General features: G+C 54.8%; 1 protein-coding gene across 2 annotated transcripts in view; it reads left to right on the plus strand.

Annotated features, from left to right (window-relative positions):
• The window catches only part of SLC29A3 (solute carrier family 29 member 3), a 41943-nt gene extending 21650 nt beyond the window's left edge, over nucleotides 1–20293 (plus strand). Inside the window, exons 3-6 of one of the 2 annotated variants that reach the window (XM_070612341.1) lie at nucleotides 1750–1938; nucleotides 9116–9342; nucleotides 13649–13811; nucleotides 17944–20293. In XM_070612341.1, the coding sequence (XP_070468442.1) occupies nucleotides 1750–1938; nucleotides 9116–9342; nucleotides 13649–13811; nucleotides 17944–18598 (1234 nt within the window). In that variant the 3' untranslated portion in view covers nucleotides 18599–20293. The remainder of the gene's footprint in view (nucleotides 1–1749; nucleotides 1939–9115; nucleotides 9343–13648; nucleotides 13812–17943) is intronic. The other variant, XM_070612347.1, reaches the window with a different exon arrangement.
• Nucleotides 20294–22187: the final 1894 nt, after the last annotated feature.

The following is a 22187-nucleotide window of genomic DNA, read 5'->3' on the forward strand; positions in this document are numbered from 1 at the left end:
CACCTCGGGGCTCAGATTTGCCGCAGTCTTAGCCGCCACACACAGCCATCTCTTCCCTGGGGCTTTTTTCCATTGCTCCCCCCTGGAGCCTTCCTGTGCTCACATAGGCCCAGCCACTGTGTCAAGATGTAATTGACTGAGTGCCTCGGCCAGTCCAGGCTCTACTGAGCCCATCAGGGCAGGAACAATGAGGTGGCACTGCAAAGGAGGCAGGCTATTTCTAAGGCTCATGGTTGATGGACCGCACTAGCTGTGATTATCATTTTAATTGCGGGGCCACCAGGATCTTATATTCAGGGTGCAGATTTCAAAGACACAAAACGCTCTGCAGGCTGAAAAAGGGACAGTGGAGTGGTCTGTGCTTCAGCCTGGTTGGAGCCCATTATGACATCTTCCTTTCTTGGCCGCCACAAATCTCCCAGAAAAGAGAGATCTGACCTCTGTCCCAGGGATGACTCAGATCCCCTCCCCTGGACCTTTCCCCAAACCCACTCATTCCAGTTCTGTCAGGTGCTCAGCCCGCCTCGTGCCACCCCCTCCCTGGAACTCCCTTAGAACTCACTGCTCTTACCTCTGGTTTGGCAAAAAGGCAGGGAATTCTGGCGTCTCATCCTGTGGTGTTTTGAGATGTTAAAGACGTTCGCCAGCTCTCTTACACTCCCCGTGGGCCGCCCAGTTCCTAAAGGGGGGAGGCACGTCTGAGACTCTGTAGCGACCCCTACAGTCGCCAGGGTTCCTCATACATTGGCGAGTGTTTGCACACATGGTTCTTTGCACTAGGCAGATTTGTAACTCAAAGTATTTCCTCAGTTAAGTTCAACTTCATAAGCTTTCTGGAGTAAAATACTCACAGCTCCTTTTTTATTTTTCAGGGTAAACAATATGATTCATATAAACCCCTTGTATTTGGCGCTCAGTAAGTGCTTCATACACTTGAGCTGTTGTCACGGCTCAGAACCCACCATCATTGCTGACCTCGGGTTCGTGGGGTGACACACAATGACCAAAGCCAAGAGATGTCAGCTCTTTCTGAGGTTTTGGGTATTTTAAGACAGGTGTGTTGAGGGATAATGTACACACAGTGAAATCCACCCTAATGAGTGGAAGCTCTCTGAGTTTTGAACAACACACACAGTTACCATGCAGCTTATTTAGCTGTAAGTTCCAGCACATTATAATCAGGAGCTCTTCATCCTGTCTGTGGTCTCATGCACTCTGTGTCTGTAATACCCCTAAGCTGCTTCTAGGAAAATGCCCTTTTTCCTAATCTTGGCGTCTAGGAGCCACTTCCCCAAATGGCTTTGGCCTCGGGTAGCTGCTCTATTGAGGGAGCAAATCCGGAGTCAGAACAAAGTTGTCCTGCAAGGATCGGGGCCTGGCGTCTTTCTAAGAGGCCTCACTTGGTTACAACAGTGTGAGATTCTGGTTGGGTCATAACAAAACCCGTTTGGATAACTCTGAAATTTGACAGTGGCTATGAAGGCTGGCAGGGCAAAGTTTTTCTTTATGGATATCGAGTCTTGACCCCATTGAGTCATCCTTGGTGGGATGGAGTATGGGTGGAAACCTGGGCTTCAGAGCATTAGGGACCTCCCTGAGGGCAGGGACAATGTCTTCTCCTTCCGTATGTGCCAGCACTTACCATAGCTCATGTTGGTGTGTGTTTGTTGAGTGACCAAGTGAGTGGTCTTAGGTTGGAGATGGGGCAGGACCATGCTGTCTTTGGGGAGACTTACCCATCACTTGTAGGAATCTGAAGACAGGGGAGAAGCACCACCGAGAGGGCCCTGTCTCTGCTCTCGGGTGGGCGTGCATCCTCGTGACCTCAGCGGCCTCCTCGCTTCTGTGCCTGCAGAACTACTTTGAGAGCTACCTTGCCGTCGCCTCCACTGTGCCGTCCGTGCTGTGCCTCATGGCGAACTTCCTGCTTGTCAACAGGTAAGCCACCGTCCTCCCTCCCGCAGGCCCCACCTCACTCCAGCCTTCCCCACCTGCCTTTCGTCCACGGCTGCTGCTTTTCCACCTGCATAGACGGCAGCCACCAGAGCAGGAGGCGGGCAGCTCAGACTCCTCTGTGAAGACTGGGAGGTCACCTGGGCCTGCTGGTGGAGTGCCAGTCAAGGAGTGGACTTCCACTGTCCAGCCACACGCTGTGACATCATGTCAGCAGCCAGCAGGAGGCCTGTGGGAGCACGCATCTCCCTCCCTTTTCCCCTCAGGAGCCTGTCTGTCCACAGCTGCCTGGGCTGCAGGCCTTGCAGCCAGGGGACACCATGTGGACGGCAGGGTGGGGCCCAGGGAGTGAGAACTATGGCAGCTGGTCTTCCAGGCATTTCTGAGAGCAGTCGGAAGTTGAGAGCCTGGCATCCCACAGCTCTGGCTCTTGCTATATGGGAGTGGGGACCAAACTGCTCAGTGCTGGGCTGGTAACACTAGCCCACGTGTCGATCACTCAGAGGGGTCCATAGGGAACTTCTGACGCTGTGTTAGTAAGGGCCGGGAGACAGCCTCCTTCTGGATGTGCTGAGGAAGAGGGAATGATTTAGGAGACAGCCAGACAGATTAGCACGGCCCTTTGACCCCAGGGGGGGACTTTTCCCATCCATTCTCTGTTTGGGTTTGGCAGGGCAGCAGCCCTGGCTACTTTGCCTGCATTTCCCCTAAGCTACCACTCGGTGACATTGTTATGATTCAGAAACCGGGGCTTCTCTTGGGTACACCTGCTGAAACGTTGGATCACTGATGGCAAATCTGTTTTACCCACCTCTGCTCAATTTGTAGCGACTGTCTAGATCTCTGGTTGAACACGATTCTAAGGCAGGTCAGGCCCCAGGAGGCGGAGGGTAGGGGGTTTGTGTGTGCTGTGATTGATTAATGATGTCTGCTCTGAGTACAGGAGGAGAGAGGGCAGCACATGGGCTTCATGTGAGCTAAGCCTGAATAGACCAGTCTTTCCAAGCATGCTATGGGCTGTTCCAGTTATCCGCTGTTGTGTAAAAATGATCCCAAAGTATAGTGGCTTACAATGAGAACCATAGTTAGTGTCTCAGGTTCTGGGAGTCAGCAGGCTCGGCTGGCGCTCGGGCTTGGTGTCTCTCCCACAGACAGGTTGCAGACAGCTGGGGCGGGCTGCTGGGCCTCCTCGGCACATCTCTCTCCGTCTCGCTCTCCGGTCTCTCCCTGTGGTCTCTCGCATGCTGGCCACCGGTAGTGGGACTTTTCCTCTGTGGCTGAAGAGCAAGTGCTCCAAGAGAGCAGGGCAGAAGCTGCCTGGTCTTTGTACACTAGGCTCTGCAGCCACGTAGTGTCACTTCTGCCACGCTCGACTGGGCGAGGCAGTCACGAGGCCCACCTGGCTTCAAGGGGACATGGTCCCCACCTGTCAACGGAAGGGATGACAAAGAATTTGCCCTCTTCTTAAAACCAAAGTGCAGGTGGAAGAGCGAGGAGGAGGGTGATGCTCCGATGGCCTGAGGGCCCTTCACCTCCTGCCTGCCCCCGGCACACAGGGCCGTGTTCAGTGTTCTTGCAGGTGGGGCGCAGCCTCCAGAGACCACCCCAGGAGGAGTGAGGGGATGGAGCTGGGGGCAGAGCCAGGTGTTCCCTCAGCACGGCCAGCCCCTGAGGGCAGAGCAGGGTCCCTGGCAGGCACTCGAAAGAGAGGCATGAGGGCAGGTAGGGGCCACAGGAGGAGGAGGACAGGAGGAAGTGGCAGCACCGTGGTGGCGCAGACTTGCTGAGCCTCTCACTGCCCTCTCTCCTTTCCAGGCCTCTCTCATCTTCCTCTCTGTGCACTCGCTCAGCTGGTCCTGGGGATGGGGGTTTGTCCAGCTGAATAGCCCAGCCTCGCATAAATGAGAGCCCCGTCCCCTTCTAGATCTGGAGTCACTGTCTGTACTGTAACAAGGGTGTGATGCCTGGTGACCCCGTATTATATCACTTAGGATGCACAGGACCCAGGAGGGAGGCCGTGACGTTACCAATTTCCCAAGTGGCAGTTAGGAGACGTGCCCAAGACCATGGGGCTGGTAAGGAGTGGCCTGAGTTGGCGTTTGCTGGCACTGCCTCCTCTGTGGTCATAAGGTCCAGCAGGCCAGAAGCCAGCCCGGGACTAGGGGTCAGCAGTGGCAGGGAAGGTCCAGCCTGAGCGCCCTGGGAGTGTCATCTCTAATAAGAGTCATTAGCACCTCTGAGCCCTCATTATCTCCTTTAATCCTCACAACAGCCTGCGAACAGGAAGCTTATGACCCTGTTTTACAGATAGGAAAACAGGCTCACTGAGGTCACCTGGCCGTTAAGAGAGTGGAGCCAGATTGGAACTGGATCCCTTCTTGCCCCACGTCTGTGCTCGGAACCACTGGGCCACCTGCCTCCTAGTCCCCCCAGTTTGCCCGTCCCGTCCCTGCAACCAGAGCCTCCCCCAGACCCTTCTGGTGAGCGCCCGTCTCTGCCCTGGCTTCAGGCTGCTGGGAGGAAGGAGGGGTTCAGAAGGTCTGTGTCTGTCTGCAGCAGGGACCCTGGGTCGTCCAGGCCGCTGCCCTCCCTGGGTTGGGTGGGGAGCTGACTCTGAGGGCTCAGCATTTCTGGGCATTGTCCTGAAGGGTCCAGCCCACGCCGGGGCCTGCCCCTACCCTTTCCAGCCCAGGAGGAGGGTGAGGGCAACATGGGAAATGCTCCCAGGCCTCCGTCTGTTTCTGAGCTGTGGGAACATGCTTTGGGGCTAAGCTGTTTTCTCTTTAATGTGCGAAATTGAAATGTCTCCTTTTCTCCCCTCCTGGAGAACCCTGGCTTTCTCTGACTGGCTCATCCATAATCGCCAAGTGTTTTATTATGTTAAATCTGCAGCATCATAAATACTTATGAGGAGGATTTACATTTGGGGGACTTATGAAGAAATAGTCCCCTGGGGTCCAGAGCCCTCATGAACAAGGAGGGGTGGGGAAGCTGGCAGCCTGGGTACAGCTGGCAGCCGTCTCCAAGAATCTCACGTTAGTGTGACTGCCGCAGGGTCCCGGGGCTAGAGTGGTCATCTTGGCCATCTGCTGTCCCAAAGCAGAACCACTGACACCAGGGCAACAGGGGCCTAGACTTTCCCCAGAATCCCAACAGCATCACCGTCCCCTGGGCCACTTTCCCTGCCCGAGGCGGAAGAAACAGAGATGGAAGCCAGCATGCTGCCATTAGTGCGTGGAAGGCAGGCTCGTGTGTGGCACATTTCATAAAGCTTTATGAGCACTGAAAATAGCCCCAGGCGAGATCCCCAAGGGCCTGGAGCCCATGGGTGAGGCTCGAGGCTCCAGGGAGAATGGTTACGTGGCAGGCAATTAGCAGGCGAGGAGGAGACCTGTGCAGGTGAGGGGTCACGGGGGCAGCAGAGGCAGAGGTGGAAGCGCATTGCTTCTGTAACGTGTGTGGCGTTTACCTCCTCATCTCCCACTCTTCCCTTATCTCCGCCTGCGGGTGCCTGCATGAGAAGCCCCCCAGCTCCCTCCAAAGCAACCTTCCTGTCCAGGCAACTAATTACCTTGTTGTGACAGGCACAGGAGAGCCACCGTGATGCCAGCAGCATTCCGGGGGGGACTTTCTCTGTGCGTCTGTGAGGAGGTGGTTGGGGGCAGAGGCCAGTCCCCAGGCTGGCTGGAAAGCCTGCAGATGTTCACAGCTGTGTCCCTGTCGTGCCAAGGAGGCAGGAAGCAGAGAGCGAGCGGGAGGTTCAGGCCCCGCGTGGCAGCCGCCGTGCACCGCTGAGACCCCCTGCTCATCAGTTCGTGCACCCAGCAGATATTTACCAGGTGTCCACAGGCCCGTGCCAGCCCTGGGAGTGGGGACAAGACAGCATCCTGTCCTTACCGTGCTCCTCTTATCTCCTGGTCTGTCCTGTGCCCTCTCCTTGCCCCACGGAACTGTTAGAACTTTTTGACACTTGTCCCCAGCCTCTCTCTCTGCTTGAATTTCTTCAAATTTAGAATCATAAACTGGAAGGGACCTGAATGTTATCTCATCCAGCTTCTTCTTTTTTGACATGCAGAACCAGGCCCAGAAAGGTTGAATATTTGCCTGGGGTCACGCAGTGAGTTGGTGGCAGAGCTGGGCAGGGCTCCAGTCTCCTGACTCCCGCTCTGTGCCCCTGCTGGCTCTTATCTTTGGGGTGGGTGGGGCAGCTCCCGCTGCTGCAGGAGGTTGAGGGGTGCTCTGTGACAGGATTGAGTATGTAGGATCACCCCCAGCATCCAGGGGGCCTGGCGTGCACTCACAGTAGATGCTCTGGGCCCCCAGGGGTCCAGGTGCTCCAGCTGGCTGCCCACCCCGCTCCTGCCCAGGCTGAGGTCCTGCAGACCCTGGGAAGATGGACCCAGCAATCTTAGTGTGTGGTTCCCCCGAAACAGACCCTGGAGCAAGGATTGAAGCGCCAGTTGTTTATTTGGGAGGTTAAGGTAGGATAGTGGAGAGGGAGACAGGGAAGGGAAGACAGTCAATAAAGGATGCCTGATCAAGCCAGCTGCCACAGAGGGCAACCTGCTTGGCCTGCCTGGGAACTCCAGGAGCCGGTGTGGAACACACACCCGAGGGGAGGGAGCTGGGCTCTTTATCCACCTGCTTCCCCATCACTGGCTGAAGGCTACTCTTGGGAGGTATTCATTGCCTGTCCCTTGCAGCCTGCTTCCTGGTAAGAAGGGGTCACACAGGCAGGGTGCCCACAGTGCGGTGGAGTTTCCGACCATGTCGCTCCCCAGCTGCAAAGCCTTTGTGTTAGTTGGCACTGTTGGTCACAAATGATTAGAGACACAAAAGGAATTTTCTCATTCTTTATCTGGAAAATTAAAGTCAGCTCTGCCTCCGGGCCTTGCTGGATCTGGGGGATCACAAATGTCCACAGAGCTCTCCTTCTCTTGTGCCATCCCTGGGCTCTGTGTGTGTCCACTTGGCTTCATCCTGAATTCGCCTCTCTCCATGCCGCCGGCCAGGTGGTGACCAGCGGCCCCTGACACAGTCCCAGCAGAGCGAGCTTCACTCTGCCTTTCAGTCCCAGGGACGACGGACTGGCCCTGCCTGGGTCATGCTCATCCCCAACCCAATTCAGTGGCTGGGGGGCATGGGACAGTCTGCTCACCCCGGACCAAGTCATGTGCCCATCGTTTGTAGGTGAGTCCGCTTAGACAGTATGGCCAGCCACCTCCCAAGACGACTTGGCATGGAAGAGGGAGTGTTCTTGGGGGAAGGGGGCTGGTGGACAGAGACCATATGTCCACTCCATGCCCCGCTCCGAGGATCAAGTCCTGGTGCTCATCGGGTGAACAGGGCCCTCCAGCGTGGGCTCCGTGTCTCTCCAGCCTCCTCCGCTCCCGGTCTCACCTGTCCCCCAGAGTCCATTTCAGTTCCCTGAACGTGCCACGATCTCTCACAAGATATATATACTCACATCCAGACACACCTTATACTCCAGCTGAGGTGTCACCTCCAAAAAGCCTGTGCAACACCCAGGGTGAGTTTGTGTCCCTCACAAGTGCCCAGGATGTCCTGTGACTATACAGCACACTAGGACTTTGCACGCTAGATCAAAATGCCTGTCCCTTGGCTGTCCTGTGTCCCAGCCATCCAGCACAGCACGTGCCCAGTACACATCTGTGGAATGAAGACACCAGGGAGAACACACATCAGCAGACAGCCGTGGGCTGGGGCTCAGCAGACCTGGGTTCCCGTCCCAGCTCCCCACGGACTCACTCCACGACCTTGAACTGTCCTTCCCCTTCCTCCATCTTCCCCCTGCCCCTTACGAAGCAGGAGCAGCACCTGCTCCCCCTTCAGCTGGAGATCAAGGATGGGAAGGAAATTCAAATTAGCCTGGGACCACAAAAGCAGTTTGAAGAAATCCTTTCTTACTTTTCATGCTCATCATTTCACACCTATTTATGTGCATACATATTTTTTCTACCTTTTAAGTCTGTCTATTGTATCCAAAAAAAATTGCGTATAACTAATCTGGCTTTTCTCCCAGCCCTCACCCACTGGTTAGCAGGAAAATTTACTAAATGTCCAAGCTTGTTTAAAGCTTAGTCTAATCTGATGGTTTAACAGCCCCTTTAGATGATGTTCTCTCTCCCTAAAATAAAAACACCGTTTCTCAGAGAGCCAGCCTTCCCTGCTTCTCCCTGCAGGGCAGTGTCTGGGCGGGTAGGGGGCTGGGAGGAGGATATGACTTACATGTGGGCATGGACTGGGGGGAGTGGGGGAGCTGGCCCTGGGCTGCACTGGCTTGGCCTCAGCGATTGCCCGTAACAACTGAGACCCTCACTGGAGAATCCTGCCCTGGCCGCCTGTTCTGGACCACCCATATTTCCTTCATTCCAGGGGAGGCAGGAAGTCATTCTGAGAGCACAGACTGGAGCCAGACCTCCTGGGTTCACAGCCGTGACCTTGGGGAAGTTCCTTAGCCTCTCTGACCTCATTTTCTTATCTGTATCTATGGGATAGGTAAGAATACCCATCTTATGGAGCTGGTGTGAGCATTCAACGAGTTCGCACATAGGAGACACTTAGAAGAGTACCTAGCACCAGTTCAGTACTGTCTGTTTGCATGATGATGATGATGATGATGATGATGATTTTCTTCTCTTCTCTTCTCCCTCCTCCCCCCTGCTAAGTTTGGGGGGAAGGCGTCCCAGTGGGTGGCTGCTCTGTTTAAACAGTAGATGCAGCCGGCGGGAGCTCAGCCCTGTGCAGGAGGAGGAGAAGGCTTGTCTCCTGAGCTCTCATGTCCCGTCCTTGAACCTCACAGCAAGTCAAAAAGAAACCCATCCCTGGGCCTTTGCCCTGAGTCAGGCACTGCCCCCTGGCCTCCACACCCTCCCCTCCAGGGATCCTAACAACCACACCCCAGGTAGATCCACTCTCCTCCCTATTATACAGAAGCAGAGGCTGAGACCAGAGCAATTGAGCCACTTATCCAGGGTAAGCCTCGTGAGCCGGGAAGACAGGATTCAGACCCAGGCCTCCTGATTGCAGAGTAGACAGTCCCAACCACTGAGCTCACCTACTTCCCAGAATGTTCACCAACCCCGGCCCAGCATGGGAGGCCCGAGGGGGTCTCTAACCACTTCCTGCATCCTCATCCTAGGGTTCCGATTCATGTCCGTGTGCTGGCCTCGCTGGTTGTCATGCTGGCCATCTTTGTGGTGATGACCGTGCTGGTGAAGGTGGATACCTCCTCCTGGACCCATGGCTTCTTTGCTGTCATCATCATCTGCATGGTGATCCTCAGTGGCGCCTCCACCATCTTCAATAGCAGTGTCTTGGGCATGACCGGCTCCTTCCCTATGAGGAATTCCCAGGCCCTGATATCAGGTAAGAGCTGGGGTCAGACAGCTGATCAGGTCAGTCCACCTAGGGCTCATGGGAAGGATCCAGAGGTCAGGAAATGAGTGTTAGGTGTGTTTCCATTATCTGTGATTATCTAACAAATCACCCAGAGCTTAGTGGCTCAGGACGGTAACAGTCGTCTCCTCTGCTCACACATCTGGGTTCGGGCAGGACTTGGTGGGGACAGCTCTCCTCTGCGCCACATGGCATCCGTCAGCTGGTATAGCTCCAGTGGGGCCTGCAGGATCCACTTTCGAGGTGGCGAGCTCGCCTGGCTGGCGTGTTGGTGCTGGCCCTTGCCTGCAAGCTCCGCTGAGGCTGGGGCCGGGCTTTCTCTCCACCCGGACCTCATGCGGCTGCGCGCGCTTCCCCATGGCCTGGTGTCTGGGTCGTGAGAGCAAGCATCCCAAGAGCCCTAGGCAGAAGCATTCTTTCCTTTTATGTCTTAACTGTGGAAGCTGTTTAGCGTCACTTCCCCCATAGCCACAAGCCCACCTGGGCTCAAGGGGAGAGAACCGACCCACACGTCTCGGGGCAGAGTCTGAAAATCACACTGTGAGAAGAGGAGGCGGGGGACTTAGCTGCAGACGAGGGAGAGCACAGCCTGCCCAGCGAGCGCAGGTCCTGGGCTGTGCTCTTCCTGTCCTCCCCTCCTGCTCCCTACCCCTAAGCCCATCCCTTCCCTTCTCTTTATTTTCCTTTCCTTTATCTTTCCCTTTTCTTTCCTCCCTTCTGTCTGTCTTTTCTTCCTCTCTAATTTTATAGAAGACCTACTATGTGCCGGGGATTCAAAGAGGAACAGGACAGCCTCTCAGGAGCTGAAAACCTAGTAAATAAACTCCTCTGTTTCCCTGAACTTTGCCCTTCAATGGGGTTGCTGATGCCTGACTTGGGCCGACCCTTTAGCTGAATTTTGATGCTGATGCTAAGCCTGTTATCTAGACCTTAGCAGTTCCGGTTCTCTTACCTAGATGTCCCAACAAGATAAAAAGAAGCTGAATCAGTAAGAATCTGTGCTTTCCCAGGAGACCACTATCCCTTAAAGCAAGACTAGGGGCTCAGCTGCTCTGTTCAGGGTCTCTGTACATCCCCGCTGTGTAAAGGAGTCCTCTGGGCATTTGCACACTTGAGAAGAATTTCACAAAGAATCTGCTGTGTGCCCAATAATCGATAATGCCAGGTAGTGGTGGCAGGGATGACAAATACCTCGACAGGTGTATATCCCCTGCCCACTCCCACACCAGTGCCAGACATCACTAATGGGTCTGCATCTCTCCTCTTGGGCCTCTCACTGCTTCTCAACACAGCACTGGAGGCCATTACTGCCAACCGATCAGAGCCAAGATGCAACCTCAAATCGGTTTGCCATTTTTGATATAAGTTTAGGCTTCTGGCCCTATCCTGGGAAGCCCTCGGGCCTAAAATAAAATGGAAGTGGACCCACTGTGCAGTTTCCTGGGTGCGATCAGTACGCCCCAGCAGTGCTTCAAGAAGAGCCTGCCTGGGCTGAGGGAGACGGCCACGGCACCTCAGCTTTAGTCTCTTCTGTCACCCCAGCTCGGAGGGAAGCTCTCATGCCTCATCCCCCTCCATCCGCTGGAGCACGTATTTTTTCATAGAACAGGCTTGCTGGCTACCGCTCCAGGAGCCAGTGACCAAACACACCATCTGTGTTGCCCAGGGCCCCTTCAGGTTCATCTGGCCACCTGAGAATCTTCTAGAGAAGAGGACTCTCCCATGAATTTTTCAGAAAGTCCAATTTTGAAATAGTGGAGACGTCTAGGACTCACACTTCATTACTAGTTACCTGGGCCTTAAGCCATTGTCACCACTGTGTGCGGCCCCAGTGGGTGCCGGTCACTCTGGAAGGTCCGTGGCGTCCTGCTCCCCTGGGCGCAGCACCAGCCTCCAGCCCCCTTGTCTCCCATGGTCCAGCAGAGCCCATCTGTGAATTCTGCGCGCGTTGGCATCTGAGGAGCGGTTCATTTGTTTTGTACTGGAGGGTTTTTAAACCCCTCATTTGCATGTATTTCCATAACTGATGAGATAAAAGTAGGGAGTCATGAAGGATGAGCTCCCGGAGGCCTGGTTTGTTGTTGATGATAATATTGTAAATTCCCTGCAAGTTGGGAAGCGAGAGGAAAATCAACAGGCAGCGATGTTAAGATCTCTTCCCCCGGGTAGCCGGGGACCGTCTCACTGAATTTAACCCCAGTTCTTACAAAACGCCCAGGTGGGGATTACAGCTTCTCAGAAGTTGGCACCCTCTTGGCAAAGGGTTTTTACCCTGTTGTTGCTGCTTTGATGTAGGAAGGACAGAAAGAGCCAAACACCTGATTGGGAAGCTGAGAGGATTTGTGGCACTTCCTGTGGCATGCACTGTTCTGAGTGCTTTACATGTAATAATCCTCTTAATCTTCATAACAGCCCTAAGAGGTGGGTATTATTAACATTCTCATTTTATCGTTGAGGAAACAGAGGCACAGAGAGGTTAAGTGACTTGCTGAAGGTCACACAGCTAGGAGTGGTAAAGCTAGGATTGGACTCAGACCTTCTGGTTCTTGGGTCTGTGCGCTTCATCACAATGTTAACATATTTCTTTGCCCTCCCCTCAAATCTCAGCCTCTGGCTAATAGAGCTCATACTGAGAAGGTTAGGGAGAAAAGATCATCCATTTCGGGCCGTGGGCTGTTCCTGCAGAGCCACAGGGATGTCGGGCAGAGCGTGGGTGAGGCAGTGATGAGGGGCAGCATGGTGGCCGAGGGCCTGACTGTCCCTCTCCCATTTCTGCTCCGTGCACCAAGGGACAGAAAAAGGGTGCCCGGTCAGAGCCGCCCGGTAACGCCGAAGCACCTCATGCCTCACGGGCCGGTTTGCTGCTTGCTGATTGCAGTCAGCGCCTTCTTGCCTCCTTGAGAATCGAAATTCATTCTTCCAGCCAGTCAGTCCAGCAGATGCACCAGGCGCTTACGGTACTGACACTGACGGCCGTGTCTGTGTATCCAGTGCCTTTTCCACTTGCTGTCCCAGTTCCCCCTCCCCGTGGTCTCACGTGAGGGGTGGGCCAGGCAGGTAAACAGAGGCAGGGAGGAGGAGATGCTCTGCTCCACGTGTAATACGCGTGACCTCTGACTCTCGGCCAGTACAAGCTGACTACCCGTGCGTTGTGAGGGTTCAAAGAAACATGAGACAGATGCCCTGCCTCCCGGAAGCAGCTGCGTGGCTGAGGCAAGGAAGGGGACTCGCGTGTGTTGAAAGTCTACCGCGTGCCGGGCCCTCTCCGAACATCGTCTCATCGAGTCCCCAAAGCAGCTACGTAAGGCAGGCGTCCTTGTCCCATTTTACAGACGAGCAGACCGTGGCTCCAAGAAGTCGCATTAGCCCCCTACGTCACAGTGGCAAATTGAAATCCAGAGTCGGGACAGACGTGTGGTGTGTGGCTCCAGGACCATGGGTCCACTAGGTTGTCCTGTCTCCTGTTAGGGAGCAGTGACAGGCATGGTGCCACATGGCCACATGGGGTCATGAGTCAGAGCCCTTGACAAGCGAGACTGTGCCATGTGGTGAGGCAGTCGCATGCGTGTGAGTGTGTGTGTGTGGCTGTGAGTGTGTACGTGTGAGCGGGTGTATGTGTATGTGTGTATATATGAGTGTGTGTATGTGATAGGGCATGTGTGTGTGAGCCTGTGCACGTGTGATCACACACGCATTCACACACGTGTGGTGCCCCAGCTGCTGCGGGGTGCGAGGTGAGTTCCGTGAGCTCCCGGGTGGGTGCACAGGGGTTGTGACTATAAGGACTCCCCAGGTAGGACAGCCTCGCTGGGGGCAGCGGGAGAGCCTGCACTGGCACGTTCCTGAGCCTCTTTCCCCGTTTGGTTGGTGGGTGGTTTGGGCCGAGGGCAGGGGAGAGGAACTCTCTGAGATGTCCCACCCCTGAATCTAAAATTTCTGACCCCACCAGAAGGGCGATCGAGAGAGAGATGGAGGTCAAGGGTCGGAGATGAAACCTTGGAGGCCATTTGCCACATCAGGCAGCAGCCTCTTACCAGCGCATGCAAGAGACTGGGGCTCGGGCGTGAAAACCCACACCCTCTCAGAGCAGAAGGCTCAGGCTGCAGAGCCCCGTCGTGTCTGCTAAGGCTGCGGGACACTGGGAGGACTGCAGCATCTCTAGCAGGGGAATTTTTATCTGGGTTCTGTCAAACCCAAGCAGAGAGGGGCAGGTCTGAGACTTGGGGAAGGCGGACCCAGCCCTGACCGTCTCCATGGTGTCCCGTGCTCTCTGTAGGGGGAGGCATGGGGGGCACCATCAGTGCCGTGGCCTCGCTGGTGGACCTGGCGGCGTCCAGCGATGTGACGGACAGCGCCCTGGCCTTCTTCCTGACTGCAGACGTCTTCCTCAGCCTCTGCATCGGCCTCTACCTGCTGCTGCCCCGGCTGGAGTACGCCAGGTGAGGCCCCACCCCGTGCACTCTAGTGCATTCTTCTTTTGTGTACAGCTATCCTTTATATTGTCTACTTGGGTTCTTCTGTCGTCTAACTAGGTGGCAGGTGTGTTTCCTTGTTTACTGTCTGTCTTGCTGCTGGAGTGTGAGCCCCGGAGGGCAGGAATGGGGTGAATTTTGTTCACTGCTGCATCCCAGTGCCTCACGCTGTGCTGGCTCATGGTAGTTGCTCAATAGATTGGCCAGGCGCTGGACGTGAGAAGTCAGCATTGTGCCACACGCCCAAGCACCCCCTGTCTGCAAGTTTTCGGATGGGGAGGGCAGGCGCGGGAAGTGAGGCCTGAGGAGGAGTAATAGCGAATAACAGCTCCACGCACTGAGCACCCCCACTGCTCCTGCCCTGTGCTCAGCCTCGCCTGATGGGCGGTCTTGGTCCATGCTCACCCACATGTTCCTCAGAGGGCGCAGCACTGTCATGTGTCGTGATGGTTCCCATTCACACACGAGGAAACCCAGCTCAGGAGGCTGAGTTCCTTGTGCGAGCCCCACAGCCTGTCGGCAGCAGAATCAGGATTCGAACCCGACCCCAAACCTGTGTTTTAACCCGTCTCCCGGGGCCTCTCTCCGCCCTGCGGGGCCTCCTTTCCTGCCTTGGTCTCTCTCTTGCTTTCTCTGTCTCCTGCCTCCATTTTCTTTCTTGCTTCCTGCTGCTCTTTAAAAAACAACCCTTGACTTCTTCTCCCACTTTATTCTTTTCAAAGCATTTTCATATCCGTTATCTTATTTGAGGAAGGAAAGACAGAGTCCTTTTGCCCATCTTACGGGTGAAGAAACGGAGACAGCCAAGGCCGGGGGTCGCTGGGGGTGGGGTTCTGGCTCTGCCCTTTCCTGCAGGAGCCTGTTTTGTGTGGTGGCGCCAAGCTGAGCAGTTTGGGTGTACATTGTTTCATTTGTTATACTTGACAGCCTTGTGCGGTTATTCCTGTGTTTCCTGTTTCACAGCGGGGGAGACTGAGGAGTTAACTGACATGCCCAGGTGGCTCACCTGTGAATCCTGGGCAGGGCTTTGAACCGGAGCTGCAGTCTTTCTACTGCGTCATCCTGCGTCCCTGGCCTGTGACCTCCAGGGTCTTTCCTCTTCTTCCATTCCTCCTGTCCCTGGGAGAGGCACCTCATTAATCCCCAGAGACCCCTGCCTTCACCAGAACCCCAGTTCCGCCAGGCAGGCTGCTCTCCCCAGTTGGAAGACTGTCATGGCTGTAGCTCTCCCCAGTTGGAAGACTGTTGTGGCTGTAGCTCTCCCCAGTTGGAAGACTGTCGTGGCTGTAGCTGGCCTCAGTGGCCCCAGGCACTGTGTCCCCCAGTATCCCAGATGGCTACGGACCCATGAGCCTGGGCAGCCCCTCCTCGTCCCTTCAGGGCCGTCGCCAGAAATTGCCCAGTGTGCTCTGAGACAGTGTCCCTGTGATTCCTGGCTCACTGTCCCCTGGCACCCACACGCTGCCTGGCACCTTGTTGCTGCTGATTACATTCTTCCGAGTCGCGGACTGAACGGAAGGCAGGGGCCCCGCCACTGCTCCTGCGTCCCCCGAGTCCTGTTTCAGAGGGCCTCCCGGGGGTGTTTCTTGTGGGGTACCTGGGACTGAAGGGGGTCCCAGGGCCAGGGCCCTTCAGTGGGGACACCAGGACAGTTGCAGCCGGCCACCCTAGTTTCCAGTCTGCCTGGAGGAGGCCCAAACCCTTTCGAGCTGAGCACGTGAGATGGAGAACTCCCGACTCTGCCGTTTCTCGACTGACTTCTGGGTTTACAGAAACTCATCTGAGAATGGAGTTTTAGGGCATCTGTGCTCCAGGGGCTGCTCAGGTGGAATCATCCTTAAAAGGGAGCCTGCAGGTGCTGCCCCGGGAGGGCCGGGGTGCCCCCTCCCACGCAGGAGGAACTGAGCCGCAGGCCGAGCTGGGGCTCTGACGGAGGCGGGGAGATGAGGCCGGCAGATGTGGAGGAACTTATGAGGGAGAGCTTCACCCAGAGGAACTCAGTGGGGTTTCCTCAGAGCAGACTTAAGGCAAGGAGCAGACGGGGAAGTGAGAACATTCCTTTCCCTAAATTGTGACTATGAAACAAGACAGGGTTCCAGGCCGAAGCGCCCTGCTCAGCACAACGTGGAAAACGATTCTCCCACCGACTCGCTCGTTATCTGTAGGCTCTTAGGATGGGAGGACGCAGGGATCTGAAAAGCTCACGGCTGCAGGACTCCTCCATTTTGCAGAGCAGGAAACTGAGGTCCAGGGAAGGGGGCGCCTGGCCTAAGGTCACACAGGAGGCAGAAGTAGAAGTAAAACCAGACCCGGCGATCACCAAGCTCCTGTTCTCCCACCCCCGCACCAAGCCTGCTGTTTGAGGCGTGTTAACACAGTCAACCTGTGTCTCCTGGTTCTTAGACGCCCAAGGCCCAGAGAGGTTGAGTGACTCCAGCAAGGTCACACAGCAAGGCAGAGTGACCCAAGCCTTTTCTTCTCTGGTTGGGCTAGCAGACGTTGAAAAGACTGATAATTCAGTGATGAGGATATGGGGGAGAAGACTCTATTATAGGCTTGTCAATTCTTCCAGTAATTATGTTTTGAAGGGCTATTCTGTGCCCAGAGATTTAGCTAGAAACAGCCAAACATGGTCCTTGCCCCAGGGAGCTGCCTTCTATTGAAGGAGACAAATGAGAAACCCGTAAACAAATGCAATGGTTATAAATTGTGGTCATTTTTTTTTTTAAAGAAACTGGTGCTCACATAGAGATTAAAAGGACAGGTTAGGTTAGGGTAGGTGGGTGGTACAGACCAAATATAAATTGACCCTACATATTTGGTGAGCAGTTTATCAATATCCGTAAAAAATTTAAAAGTACAAACTTTTCGATTCAACAGTTCCTCTTCTAGAAGTCGGCACTACTGAAATTCTAGTGTACGTGTGCAAGGGTTTATGAAGAGGGGTATTAGTTGCACCATTATTTGTAGTGGAGAAAAATTGGAGCTAACCTAAATGTCCGTGAGTAGAGGAGCAGTTAAACTGTGTATCCATACGGTGAAATAATGTGCAACAATGCAGCAGAGAGACACAGAACCTTGTGTCCCCATGTGAAAGGATGGCCACAAGATATTGTCGTTTAGGCAGTTATGTGTATGCATTTATGTATACTAGTTATGCATGTATTTAGGCAGATACGTAGTTTATTCATATATATATTACTTATATGATATATTTAGGAAGTAGATCTTTGTAGAAAGTTTCACAGTATGTATAGTTTGATCCCACTTTTGCGTAGAACCCTAACTATGTTTGTGTGGGGTGGGCATTTGCACGCGCGTGCAACAGTGTACACCAGACGTTTAACCATCAGTGCCTCTAAGGAGTGAGAGCCGAGGGAGGGCACTCGTTCTACTGTAGCGTTTCTCTTCTGTGTTATTCGGGTTCATTGCATCAAGCATGTGTTGCTTTTATAATTTTTGTTTTTAAAGATTGGCCCTGAGCTAACATCTGTTGCCAATCTTTTTTTCCTTCTTCTTCTCCCCAAAGCCCTCCAGTACGTAGTTGTATATTCTAGTTGCGAGTGCCCCTCTGGTTGTGCTATGTGGGACGCCGCCTCAGCGTGGCCTGACAGGTGGTGCCATGTCTGCCCAGGATCCGAACCAGCGAAACCCTGGGCCGCTGAAGCGGAACACGTGAACTTAACGACTCGGCCACGGGGCTGGCCCCTACTTTTATAATTTTAAAAATTTATATTTTTAATACTATTTTGTCTTCACCCTCCCCCCCACAAACAAAACAAAAACAAGCAAGCCAAGCTAGGCTCCCCATGGTGGTCAGTGCTGGTTTCCCTTGTCCCTGCGCATGACATGGCCACCACCACAGAGCAATGGACTGGAGTCCAGCCTTTCAGGCAGCCAGGACAGGCAGGCCGGGGACAGTGCAGGGCTCTCTCTGGCCGCCTGCAGCACATACGTCCTCTGAGGGCGTGCTGGGGCTGCACGCTACATGAGTCTTAGGCTTTACATGCTGGGCCTAAAGGTCCGCCTGCCTTGTCCCTGGAAATGCCAAGTGACCTTGCTTTCCGGGCCCTCTGACTACGTGCCCTCTCCCCTGCAGGTACTACATGAAGCCTGTTTGGCCGGCCCACGTCTTTTCTGATGAAGAGCAGCCACCCCAGGACTGCCCCAATGCCCCTTTGGTGGCCCCCAGATCCAGTGACTCCCCAACGCCACCACTCCGCCCCATCCTGAAGAAGACAGCCAGCCTGGGCTTCTGCGTCATCTATCTCTTCTTCATCACCAGCCTCGTCTTCCCTGCCATCTCCGCCAACATCGAGTCCCTCAACAAGGGCTCCGGCTCGCTCTGGACCACCAAGTTCTTCGTGCCCCTCACCACCTTCCTCCTGTACAACTTTGCTGATCTGTGTGGCCGGCAGATCACAGCCTGGATCCAGGTGCCCGGGCCCAGAAGTCAGGTGCTCCCCGGGCTTGCGCTCCTCCGGACCTGCCTCGTCCCCCTCCTCGTGCTCTGCAACTACCAGCCCCGCGTCCACCTGCAGACGGTGGTCTTCCAGTCCGACATCTACCCGGTGGTCTTCACCTCCCTGCTGGGGCTCAGCAACGGCTACCTCAGCACCCTGCCTCTCATCTATGGGCCCAAGATCGTGCCCAGGGAGCTGGCTGAGGCCACGGGGGTGGTCATGTCCTTTTACCTGTACTTGGGCTTGGTGCTTGGCTCGGCCTTCTCCACCCTGCTCGTGCACCTCATCTAGGGGGCCGATGGCAAGAACGTCGGAGCCTGCAGGATGCTCAGTGAGATGGGGAGGACCTGCCGGGAGGGTTCAGGCGGCATGCAGGAAGGGCTGGAGGTGGGCTCAGCGCAGAGAGCACCGCACACTCAGGCCCCATCTTTCCCAAGGAGCTGGTGACCTGTGCTGTCCCCGTGCCAGACAGAGACATTCCAGACTCTTTAACAGAATGCTCCTGAGATGTTTGAAGAAGACCAAAAGACATCTTAAGACACAGTTAGACAGTTACGCGGTGGGCTATCGCTTTCCTGGCTGGTGGTTACATGCTGCCTTTCCTTCCAGCTTCTTGGGAACTGTGTTGCCAGCATTCACCTGAGTTGTTACAGGCCAGTGCCACAGCCCACTGCCGGCGGCCTCCCTTCTCACAGCCTTGCTCCTTCCAGCTTACAGCAAGGTGTGAGAATTCTCAGCCCTCCCTGACAGAGGGGGTCCCCCTGGAATGGAAGTGCTCCTGGGATGGCCAGTCCTCAGGCCTGAGACCCAAGCCTGCACAGATCCCTGCTTTCTGTGGGTGAGAGAGCACCCACCAACCAGACTGGGAACCCCAGAAAGACAAACTTTCCAGGAACCTTCATTCCAGAGGGCCTCCCTGTACCAGGGACCAAGCATGTGAGGCCTGCGTTTTCAGACAGGGGTCATTAAAGTGGTCTGTGGCCTGAGTCAAGGTGGGGTCTTTTAAGTCCTTGTTTACAACGTGTCAAGGCCATTGATTCAAGGGCATAACAAATACCTGGGTATTTAATGAAAGCCTTACTGGGGCCTTATTCCTCAAGGTCCTGGCAGGAACCAGCATACTCAAATTGGGTAATTTGAGGCTATGTGAAGAGTGGATGTAGGAACCCTAAGGGGTCGTGCATCGTATCCCAGAACTAGTAATGTGACACCATTCCACCTCAAGCCTGAAGGGCGAGGGGAGGGCCTGCCGGCCTGCTGTGTCCCGCTCCGACCTCCTCCCAGTCCCCGTGGACCGAACCGCGGCCCAGGAGCAGGTGGAGAGGATGGAGAGCGGGGCAGGGCAGGAGATGTCCAGAGTGGGGCCAGCAGCCCCTTCACTGTCCTGGCTCATTTGTCACTAACCCCAGCAGAGCTCTGAAGCTTTGGGCAGCAGAGTTAGGTGCTGCTTTGTCCTGGGTTATTTTGGGCAGTTGTATATGTTGAAGCTGTTATTTCAAAAGGAGCCCCTCAGGTTCTGTGGCCCCACATAGTCATGATCACTTGACGTGAATAGTAAGAGATTTTTTCAGAGTCCTTGAAGGCTTCCACCAGTCTGCACCGTGCGGGAGCGGGCTGGCTTAGGAATCAGAGAGAGAAAGGAACTAGATCAGACCAAGAGTTCTTTCTCAAGAGTCGAGCAGAAGGACCAGAGCTTGCCCCCGAGATGCAGCAAACACGAGAGCTAGAAATCGGCGCGCCCTCCTCTGAGGTGCGCGGGCTCCACAGCAGCCTGCACACAGCTGATACACGGAGGCCGTCAGTAATCCACCCAGTGGCGGCAGCTTATGCTCCCCACTGACTCAGACTGGTACACATCCCTCCAGAGAACTGAGGACAACACCCTTGAAAGGTTTCTTGAAACTTGATACCTAAAAAATAAATTTAAAAAAATTTTTTAAAATAAATTCTTCCCTCTCGCCTCCCCTTGGAGGAACCTGAAACCTCCCCCTTGGTTTGTTCACCTTCTTTCGTGCTGTTGATCATTTGGGGTGTCCATCTGGCTGGTGACTCATCTCCACCTCTGGGGTTTTACAGGTGGGCAGAGTGTCTATTTTAACGTAAAACAGCAGTCTCTGCGCTCGAACGTGGGGACCACCCTGGAGCTAACAGGGAGGAGTAGCGGGGGTCTCACGTCACATGCTCGGTTGAAGGGGGAGGGCTTACAGAGGAAGCAGAAGAAGTGTGCCTGTTAGTGAGATGGTATGCAACCGGCGTGAAGGGGAGCAGGAGAGGGTGGCCGGCGGTGGTGATGCCATGGCAGCTGCATCCGTGCCGGCTTCCCGGGGGGAGGCGGGGCTGGCTGTGTGGCTGATGGGGGATTGTCCAGGCTTCTGCCCACTGTTCTTTGTTAGCCACCCCAGCGGGTTTCAGAGAAGATCGTTCCTTCCCAGGGAGGAAGGAAGGAAAATAAAAATACATCTGCAGGCGGACGGGAAGAGGGTGAGTTGAGGCGTCCGTGTCCCCCAGTCACTGAAATAGCAGCTCATGGGCCTTGGCTGCTCTGGGTCTCAAGTCCCATGTGACCCCAACAGGCTTGTGGAACTAGCTCACATGTTTTGGGGAGTTAACAAAACTTGCTAAAGAGAAGGGGATTTTTCAGTGAGGGCAGATCCCCGAACAAGTTGCCTTTGTCTAACGGTTCTCTGATTTAATCCCAAGCAGCAGTTTTTAGTGCATACCCTTGTATATTTCCAGACCATACACATCTTCATTTTCCTCCTTTTATTCAACAAAGTAGCCAGAGGCAGCCCAACTAGTTGACTCTTCAACTAGTGGGTGACCAGTTCCTCTGTGCCTGGGGACATGAGGGGACTTGAACCAGGGGTGGGTTTTATTAGCAAAGACCCTTCACTCTGCCGTCTTCAGCCCCGTGCTCCGAGAGAAGATTCGGGGCCTGCTGATCAGCATGGACGTGATGTGGGAGGAGGTCACTGCAGGACGCCAGCTGCTGAGACCACGCAGAGCTTTTATACAGAACTCCAGGTTGAAGAGAGAGGGCAAGAAGTCAGTTGAGAGAATGTTACCAGCACATTGGGTTCTCATTGTCCCCGAGGATAGAAATCGTGAGAGACACCAAACTGGAGTAGAAAAGTAGAAGCTTATTAGCCTGTGCACAGGAGAGGCACAAGGGACGCGCTGCGGAAAGGAAAGGGGCGGTGACAGGCTCGTTAGGGAGCTGGATTGTGGGGCTTTTAACAGGCAAAGGCTGGGGAGGGGGGCCTTGTCGCAGCATGTAGAGGCGGGGTTGTGCTTGCGCCTGCGCTGTTCAACATGCCACCTCATGCGATGCATGTACCATTAGCATGCTAGCTCTCCACCCTGGCCGTGATTTTTACTATGCTGATGGGGCTAGGGTCACCTTCAGTGGGTCTCCTGGGTGCTAGGGTGCATGTGTGAGCCCAGAAAAGTCCAGAGGCTGTGGAATGAGGAGCTGGGTGGCCTCTATCTGATTCTCCTAGCCTGCCGATTGGTTAAGGCTAATCTTGTTAGGGCCTTAGGGGCCTTGCAGATGGTCCTGTCTTGTTAGGCTGGTTCCTGTCTCACTGAGAGAAGACTTGATTCCAGTGGAGGTTGAATTTAAAGCCTGTGCTTATCTCAACTTCACGGACTTTCTGAGTGAAAGCATCTAGTGTCTGTTTTTCCACCGTCACTTCCTTGGTGGCAGCAGCATCAGGTGGGTTTGCCCAGGGCCTGAGTCTCTGCTTCCTTCCACCCACTGGCTGAGGTCACCCCAGTTCCCAGTCCAGCTGTGACCCCAGCAGGATCTCACGAGGAATTTCAGCCCCACCAGCACATAGAAGCTGGGAGTAGTCGTGTGGCCACAGACCCAGGGCCCAGG

This window comes from Equus przewalskii, chromosome 1 (genome assembly GCF_037783145.1).
Source record: "Equus przewalskii isolate Varuska chromosome 1, EquPr2, whole genome shotgun sequence".
NCBI lineage: Eukaryota > Metazoa > Chordata > Mammalia > Perissodactyla > Equidae > Equus > Equus przewalskii.